Source organism: Anguilla anguilla, chromosome 6, assembly GCF_013347855.1.
Source record: "Anguilla anguilla isolate fAngAng1 chromosome 6, fAngAng1.pri, whole genome shotgun sequence".
NCBI classification, from domain to species: domain Eukaryota; kingdom Metazoa; phylum Chordata; class Actinopteri; order Anguilliformes; family Anguillidae; genus Anguilla; species Anguilla anguilla.
Genome location: NC_049206.1, coordinates 21,393,078 through 21,402,605, shown reverse-complemented (window position 1 = coordinate 21,402,605; position 9,528 = coordinate 21,393,078). Strand labels below are relative to the sequence as shown.

Genomic DNA, 9,528 nt, shown 5'->3' with positions numbered 1-9,528 from the left:
ATGTCCATGGGTCACAGACTGCAGGCAGTCATTGCATGAAAATGATATGCGACAAATGAGTAAACATGATTACTTTGTTTTCCATAACGTTAATATCTCTCAAACATTACAATGCCCTGAAAAGGGGGGCTAGACATAAAAAGAGCTGCAATTCCTATATGGTAAAACCAATACTTATAAAAATACCCTTTAATAAAAGCTCAGAATCTGCAGTTTAACCACATGTGATTACAAACATAAAACTGTGGAGTACAGTGCCAAATCAAGCAAAAAACACCTTTGTCCAAAGCCTTATGGAGGGCAATGTATGTGTATACTGATTTTTATGCCAGTTCTAACAAGTTACTGAGGTTACACAATAAGTCAAACACATTGTCTCTTGTAAGGCATGTTCCATAAACAGTGTAGGCTGCAAAATTAAAACTTTTACTTCCCCCAAGGTGTTGCAAAATGCAAGTTCCTTTTTTCTTGGAATATTAACCATGACCTCATGTCCTGCCTATCTAGAATGAAGGAACGCAGAGGGGGCTTTTTCATGAATGAAGAAAAGTGGCCTAAAGTTCCTCTTTTTGTACAATAAAAGGGGGGTCCCTGCTGATTCACAATCAGTCCGCCTTCTTTGGTTTTGAAGAATCTGAAAGGGAAAACACGAACACTCTTAGAAAGAAGATGCTGGGACCAATCAGGATCATCGCTACCGTTGCGGTCATTTTGTCTCTGACTGTTCTTGGGACAGGTTGGTTTATGACTTTGGTTCCATATTCCATTACATTTTAAATTGCATTTAATTCAGTCTAAAAAAAAGTCTAAAAATACACTGGATTTATTTAATTGAACTGTGGCCAGTGCTTCTATGTGACTTGCTTGCTTTAAATGTACTTGATATATTTGGGTTGTTCACCTGTTTGCAACTTAAACAATGCATGCATTGAATAAATGCAATCAGGTTGAGTACATTCAATAGATGCTTCTTTTTTCTCCCTTTTTCAGTGTGTATGGGTATATTTGACATTGTAATATTTTGAGATTTATTTGATATTTATTATTATTATGATTCAAGTTGTGAGCATTAGTATTCAAAATGCGGAAACTGCTTAAAAGCACACTCTTTTTTATTATTTTATGCATGTTAAGTTATTATATTTATTTGCCTCTTCTGTTATTTGTAAAGTACCAGAGTTTATATCCTGTACCAATGAAACAAAATTCATACCAAAATCATAATTCTTGGTTCTTTCCAGATGGAAACAAGGCTAATGACTGCTGCAAAGAGGTCTCCACTCACAACATAACTGTGCCCATTCTTGGGTACAGAATTCAGCACAAGAATCTACCCTGCGTCAAAGCAGTGATGTAAGTAAGCCTGTCCCTTTTTTTAAAGCTCCATAAGCTTTTATTGCATGATGCCTTAAATAGACAATATTATTGTAAAAATGAAAATTAGCACCTGCCTAAATTTGTACTAAGGAAGACACACTCATTTGATTTGCGAGGCCTTCGTTTCTGCAAAGGAAATGTACAGCAGTAAAAATTTAAAAAAAAAAACAAGATTGTGATCATTCTTTTCTCAAAGATGTTGACTAGAAGTGCACTGAAATATGCTGTCTCATACTTTTTTGTGTATGTACTGTGTAAAGATATGATAACAGTGGCTCTCCTAACCAGTGTACTAATATACAAGTGTACAGTATATTCCATGTTAAGTTCCTCCAAAACCGATCCAAACCAAAAAATCATTTTAAAGAGACTTCAGGAATTTGAAAAGAATCAATGCTTGCAAATCTTGGTGCAAATGCTAATACGAATTTGTTTTTGAGAACATATAATTATATGGCTCTATGAACCATTAATATGAGAATATTCTTTATTTGGATATACATCAGATTGAATTCCAAAAGTGACTTTTCCAAACATGTTAAAACCTTGATAACTCAAATCTACACCGCCTGCAGGTAGAACCCTGTAATTCTAATCTTTTTACTGTACATTTTAAGCATGGCATACTAAATGTATTTTGTCTCTTCAGCTTTCTGACAGAAGAGGGGGAGAAATGCAGCCACTGGAGGGAGAACTGGGTGTTCCAGAAGGTTCAGGAACTTGAGTAAGTAACCAAGGATTTTAACATGATTCATAAGTGATCAGGGGTTTAAAGAAAGAGATAAATGGAGAGTGAACGAGAAAAAAGAAAACTATTCTATAGAATACTGTGAATAGACAATGAAGGAGAAAGGGAAAGGAGAGAATAAAGGAAAAAAAGATACAAATTGAAACTGTTCGGGATTGAATCATCTCTGATAGAGTATGTTTTACTCTGACAGTAAATTTGCTCTGTTTTGCACTAATACACAACCCTGTTAATGAACAGGAGAAATGAATATTGCTAATTGTATGGCGTGGCAGCACGTTGGGCAGGAAAGTGCCCGTGCAAAAAGGCAAAGTCACTGATAAAGAACAGAAAGGAAAGAAAGTCACATGCTGAAAGTCTGACACTGTGTTCTTGTTCCTCAGGAAAGCCCGAAAGAGACAGCTGAAGATCTCTTCACGATAAGAGTGGCACAGGCTGCTGGCATAGCAGAGCTTGTCCGATGACTTCCATATTTATGCATCTTTGAATGATTTGTAGTTTTTTATTTGTAATCTAATTTACTTTAAATTATTGAAATATTGTACACAATAGGTATAACTGGAGTTATTTATTTCTATAAATTATTATTACCGATAGGTATTCTGAGTAAAATATTAATAAAAATGACTTTCACTTTGCACTTGTAGTTATATGTTTTCATTTCCCACTGTATTTAGAGTCAACTGCGTGTTTGTTTTTAAGCAGACCAATGAAATTCCAGACCAATTTCTGTGTAGTGGGTGAAAATATTAAATGGTCAATGAGGATGGCTACTTAGCTTGCCAGCTAAACAATATTATCAACAGACAAAGACAATTTGTGCAAGGTCATTTTTAAATAGTTAGCACTTTACAGTTCTGATAGCACTAAGTTGCTATTCAATTCGCTGCTCTTCAAAGACATGCATGTTAGGTGCGCTCCTGCAGTTGCCCTTGACCAAGGCACTGGCCTCAGAACTTGAGTTGGTCCCCGGGCGCTGCACTGTGGCTACCCACTGCTCCTAAGTAACTAGGATGGGTGAAATGCAGAGGACAAATTACCCCACAGGGTTCAATAAAAAGTATATCTTATCTTATATCTTATCAATTAATTATTTGCACTGTATTTTGCACACATTGGGGAACATTCAAATAACTGAAACTTAAAATTCACAAAAAATGTGCATATATTTTTATCCTTCCTCTTTATTCTGAGAAGTGCCATATCTTAGTAAAGATCAAGTAACACATTTATCACACTGTGCATTGCATGTCTTATCTGGAGAGGTGACACAGTCTCAGCACGTCAGAGTACTAGTCAGAATGATGCTTTGCTGGTGGTGTCTAAACTGTGTGAACACATGGGGTCTGTGGTCTGTGAGCCCTGGAGCTAGAGCTCTGCACATCATACACTCATAACAGAAATTATCAAAAACATATACACAGGAATTCTTCATTCTCGGAAGCACTCAAACTACCTGAAAAACTGAACTCTGCTAACCTCATGGAAACTCATTTCGTTTGAGTAGGCTTATTTTAAGGAATACCCAGATGTGTGTCTGGGTGGTGCATACTGTATATACAGTGCTGAGAAAAAGTATTTGCCCCCTTCCAGATTTCTTCTATTAATGCATATTTGTCACACTGAATGGTTTCAAATCTTTAGACAAAATGTGATACTGGCCAAAGGGCTTGGGGATCTCCCCAGTGCTTTTTTGCAAATGTGAGACGAGCATTCATATTTATCTTGGTTAGCAGTGATTTCCACACTGCTATTCTCCCCCAAATCCCATTTTTGTCCAGTCTTTTTCTTATTGTGGAGTCATGAACACTGAGCTTAACTCAGGCTAAAGAGGCCTGCAGTTCTTTGGATGTTCTTCTGGGATTTTTTCTGACTTCCTAGATGAGTTGTTGTTGTGCCCTTGGAGAAATCTTGGCAGGCCAGCCTCTCCAGGGAAAATTTACCACCATCCCAAGTGTTCTCCATTTGGATATAATGGCTCTCACAGTGGTTCAATGGAATCCCAGAACCTTAGAAATGGCTTTGTAACCTTTTCCAGACTGATATATTGCAACCACGGTTTTCTGGAATTTCCATTGATTGTGGCATAGTGTGTTAGTAGAAACTTTGTGGTGACTGCTTCACTCTGATGTTAAGGTTCAATATGAGGAGGCTTTCAGATTCAACAGGGCTGGCAGTAATCAGGCCTGGCTATGTTCAATCAGCTGAATCTAATAATCAGTTAATTGGTTTATAATCAGGCTAATCGGTTGATTGAGTACCTACAGGGACAATTACTTTTTCACATGGGTGATGTGGGTATTTTATAACCTTCTTCACTAAATAAATGAATTTTTTTAAATTGTGTTAACTCAGTTTCCCTTTGTCTAATATTAATTTTTTTTTTTTTTTATTTCAAAATTTCTGAAATCATTCAGTGCGACCAATGTACAATAATAGTGGAAATCAGGAAGGGGGCAAATACTGGTTCATGGCACTGTAGATAATAATTTACGCAAGCATCCATGGTGATGGTGTATCTGATAGTCAGTTGGCAGGTGTGAAGCACTGGCAGATAAGGTAATGGCATTTGAAACAAAAAATCTGGAGTATATGTTTTTATATTTATGATTTATGACTTATTTTTCATTGTAGTGCTGCATGAAATGCAGACATTCCATGGAAATTTAGGCTCAATTGACTTGACATTGTATCTCTGTATTGTATCGTGCTTACATTTGTGAGGAAGGTAGGCAAGTATTGCATATCTTATTCATTACTGTGACTATGGCAGACTGATATGAACAGAATTTATTAGAAAAGTCACACTGAATGGTTTCAAATCTTTAGACAAAATGTGATACTGGCCAAAGGGCTTGGAGATCTCCCCAGTGCTTTTTTGCAAATGTGAGACGAGCATTCATATTTATCTTGGTTAGCAGTGATTTCCACACAGAATTTAAAAGTTAAATATTTAAAAGTTAAATATGTAGACATGTATTCGACATACTAACACAAGTGTAGAGAACTCACGCAAAGTATTATTTTTAATTTTTGATGGTGTAACAGTGCCTATTGGGCCTCAAAAATGTAACCAGTGTGGATAAAAACTTAAATGCATAATAAGCAAATTTCAGCTCTATTTCTTTTTCAGAGAGATTAATTTTCCGTAAAGACATAATCTTTATACTGATAATTTGTTGATGGGCAAGGTAATACAGACCTCAGCACTTCTACTGAAGATCTGGTGCGTCAAATCAAGACAGCCTGTTTCCTGTCAGAGTCACACTGTGACTATGTGTTAAAAGGACGTGTTACAAGGCTGAAAGAGCACTTAAACCGTTGTACAACTCCTCGGACAAGCGTTCATCATGCATAACATTTGGAAATGTACTATGCTGGTGATTCTCCTGGCATGTGGTATTACAGCGCAGCTGTCAAAATGTGAGTAGTTTTCCTCGACATTATTATTTGCTGTTATTCGCCTCACAAAGTACTTTGTGCACGATAAACTAACGCTTCCATTTAGATAATATTATTTTGTCCGCTGGATGTACTGAAACCAATCTGGATAGTTACTTTGCTTAAGGGCTGCAGCCAAAATTCAAATATGCAACCTTCTGGTAACAATTTTATGAAGACTATGTCCTTAACTGAAAAAAAGAGATGAAAAGCCATTATTAACAGTGCTGCAAATATTTATTTTGAGTTATATACTATACACTGGAGGGAAAAAAACTTAATTGGATAAATGTAAAATTTTTCTTCTAATTCTTACGCCTATATTTTTATCTCAGTTGAAAATCTTCAGGTTCATTCAAATTAACTACAAATTTTCTGTTGAGAAAGACTGAAAATTATTGGTGCAATAAATTGAAGTATAAAGTTTAGGTTTATCCAATGAAACATGTATAGTATATAAACTAAAATAAATATTTGCAGCACTGTCAGTAATGGCTTTTCTTCTCCTTTTTTAAAATGGTGCGTCGTACAAATGCTGTGGAAGTGTTTCAGTTGGTTGAATTTGTTGATTCATTCCAGTGCGTCGTCCAAACAAAGGGACCATCAGCTGCTGTCAGTCGGTGTCAAAGATGCCCATAACCTATGGCGTGACTGGTTACAAGCAGCAGAAAGCCAATGGCCGCTGCGTGGACGCCATCATGTGAGTCACGGGCCCAGCTCGCACTGCTTCATTGGGTGACAGTTGCCCCAGGAGACAGGCTTTGGTCTCCCACAAAATGTCTCCCTTATCTGATCTGAGATCAAGAGATGCTGATATAAAGGGTGAAAAGGTTATGCCTCAACAGAAAGCCTTGGTCTTCGAAACTGACAACAGCATAATCTATCAGTATATTACAGTAACAAAATGTATTACTGTTCGCTTGGATTCAGGGGGGCAAAGAAGATTATATATCCTGAAGGATTTTGTGCAAGATTCTGTTTGTTCTGTTGCTTTGCAGTCATCTGTATCCTGAATTAATTAATATACAGTATACAGTACAACTCGCTGTAACAAACAAGTTTTTACCTTTTTGCTTTCAATGCGACCTAAATAGTGAAAAGCCTTAAAAATACATTGTCTATAATTTACACTCTTGGTGGGTTGCTGCATTGAATGGCCTGGTGGTTTTAATTTAATTGTTTATCATGTGTTTTACATTTCATTTAATTCTTTATAGATTTTACACAGAAAAGGGAGAAGTCTGTTCCCACCCAGAAGCTCACTGGGTTAAGAAGAAAATGAACGGTATTTCCAATTCTAACATTATTATAACATTGCTGAAATATGACCACAGTTTTCTGTGCTGCAACTAATACTGTAGCAAAAGGAATTCTAAATAAAATGTATCTGAAGGTATTACTCACATAAACTGCATACTGAAGGTATATATAATAAATATCTGACCAAATACCAAAATCTTGTACACTCAGTTGCCACTTTATTAGGTACAACTATCTAATACTGTGTAGGACCCGCTTTAGCCTCCAGAGCAGCCTGAATTCTTTGCGACAAGGATTCAAAAAGGTGCTGATAACATTCCTTAGGGATTTAGGACCACGTTTGATGACGACCTGGGTCGTCATCAAACGGGAACACTAGCCAATAATGCTGGCCAGCTACAGTTACATTACATTACAGGCATTTGGCACTGAATTTCACTCTAGACAGTGGCGCATATAAAACTGCACTGATAACATGTGCTTTATCTGGACTCACCACCTAATAGTCCCTTAATGTGACAATTCCTGACTGAATGAACCACTCAAAAAAAATGAGCCAAGTCATTGTATTGCTTATACAATATATGTTATATGTTCTTTTTTCAAAACATGAGTACCTAGTTCTTTTTTTTTTTCTACACAATGTGCCAGTTGGTCAAAAAAGCAAGGGGAGTGATGAATGGGGGTGGCAGTATAGTATAATGGTTAGGAGATGCTACAAAGTAAGATGTCCAGTGTTAGATCAACAATAACAGATAACATTTGGTCACACTCTTGTCCAGTGTGCGACCAAATATCTGTTAGAGCTGAATTGACACTGTAAATTTTATTTAAAAATGTGGGAATTCCATTCCCAGACTGGGTACTGCTGTCATACACTTGAACAAGGTACTTAACTTGAATTGCTTCATTAAAATGTCTACTGTACCAGTATAAATCCATTGTAGCTGAAAAATAAAAATCTGTGTAAGTCGCTCTGGATAAGAGCGTTTGCTAAATGCCCAAATGTATGTATGCGTCTGAATGACGTTGTCTATGATGTTACATAAAGAGTATGTGGTGTATGTCTCTGTTCCAGACAGGATTATTCACTTCTGATGTGTCATAACAGCATGGTAACTTGTCCATGAGCTTATCATTAAGATACAGTGCATTTGTCACAGTTGTTTTGTATCTTATTGTCTGTGTTCAGCTAGTTCTGTCTGTGCTCTCTTTCAGAGGTGCCGATGATTCCATGAAAGAGGAGAGATTACATCATCATGCAAATTTGGCCACCACCTACAAATTAAAAAGGATGGTTACTGGATATCATTAATTTCCGATGCATCAACTTTCTGCTTAAATTATTATACTGCATAGAATATTTCATATTGATCTGCCTATTCATCTGTTTTTGTGTTATTTTGTCATTTCTGTCTCCGGACAGAATATATATTCAGCTTCTCTGTGGTATTTTTAAATGCATATTATTTTTATACACTGTCTTATCATTATATTAAATATCTATAAGCATCGTCACTGTTTCATTGATATACCAAAGACAGCAGAATCATCAGAAAATGTTTTTGATATGTATTAATGGGTATGTTACATAATTTATTATCCAGATAGATTGAAACACACACATGCAGGGCTGCAAGTGTATTTTGGCTAAAGACTTACAAATCCCTAATTAATTAGCCTTCTCCAGCAGACACCAGAGAGTACCAAAGACAATTTAATATCTTTCATTCATGTTCCTGGCTTCAGCAGATTGCACCATGTTCATGAAAAAAGCTGAACCCATATATAAAATGTGACTATATGCTCATCCAAATTCATTCCATCTATGAAGAGTAAATTGAATATATGCAATGCTCATTTAATGACATAGTTAAGCAGACATGGAATGCAGATTCTAAGGACAGTAGACATTGAGATGTGGCCTCAAACCATGTTCATCCTTTCAAAGCACAGCACTGTAATACAGTCTCTCTCTCACTCTCTGTCTCTCTCTCTCTCTCTCTCTCTCTCTCTGTCTCTCTCTGTCTCTCTCTCTCTCACTCTCTGTCTCTCTCTCTCTCTCTGTCTGTCTCTCTCTCTCTCTCGCTCTCTCTGTCTCTCTCTCTCTGTCTCTCTTTCTCTGTCTCTCTCTCTCTCTTTCTCTGTCTCTCTCTCTCTTTCTCTCTCTCAAATTAAAATTCAAATTCAGATGGCTTTATTGGCATGATGTAACACTGTACATATTGCCAAAGCAAGAAAGCAAGCGTTTAAACATTGAAAAGCTAAACATTAATTACAAAACATACTACAGTAAAAAGTAGAAAATAAAGTGGATGAAAGTAAAAAATAAATACTAAAAATAGTCATAAAAAAGCTGATTATTAATATCAGTACAACACAAAATAAATAAACTGTCATCAAAAATAACAGCAACAATGTGTGTCAGGTGACTGTCACTCACTGTCCTCAGTTTATGGTAGGCAGCAACATAGACTGCTGCTAACTCACAGCTATTTGAGTCCTCCCCTAGTAGGACTGGTAGTTTTTCTTCATCTAACAGGTTAAGAAAACCTTTTGTTATTAATCTGAATTTTTTTTAATGTGCTTCTCTAAGATGTTTATACTTTCACGTTTGGTGAGGAAGTGTAGCTCTGTTTCAGGCTCACTGAGGGTGCAATGACAGCACAGCCTTTGCTCTGCAGGGCTGAGGCCAGGTTTTC

At 36.6% G+C, this 9,528-nt stretch overlaps 2 protein-coding genes across 2 annotated transcripts; both read left to right on the top strand.

The window, feature by feature from the left end:
• The first annotated feature begins 578 nt into the window (after positions 1 to 578).
• On the top strand, positions 579 to 2,765 carry ccl34a.3 (chemokine (C-C motif) ligand 34a, duplicate 3). Its single transcript, XM_035421149.1, has 4 exons — positions 579 to 736; positions 1,242 to 1,353; positions 2,027 to 2,101; positions 2,509 to 2,765. The coding sequence occupies exons 1-4, from the start codon at positions 670 to 672 to the stop codon at positions 2,546 to 2,548; spliced, it is 294 nt and encodes a 97-aa protein (XP_035277040.1). The 5' UTR covers positions 579 to 669; the 3' UTR covers positions 2,549 to 2,765.
• Positions 2,766 to 5,379: 2,614 nt separating this feature from the next.
• Positions 5,380 to 8,340, top strand: LOC118229298 (C-C motif chemokine 20-like). The gene is made up of 4 exons (XM_035421151.1): positions 5,380 to 5,548; positions 6,146 to 6,266; positions 6,784 to 6,851; positions 8,045 to 8,340. Exons 1-4 carry the CDS (start codon positions 5,476 to 5,478, stop codon positions 8,062 to 8,064), a joined length of 282 nt encoding a protein of 93 aa, XP_035277042.1. The 5' UTR covers positions 5,380 to 5,475; the 3' UTR covers positions 8,065 to 8,340.
• The last annotated feature ends 1,188 nt before the right edge of the window (positions 8,341 to 9,528 follow it).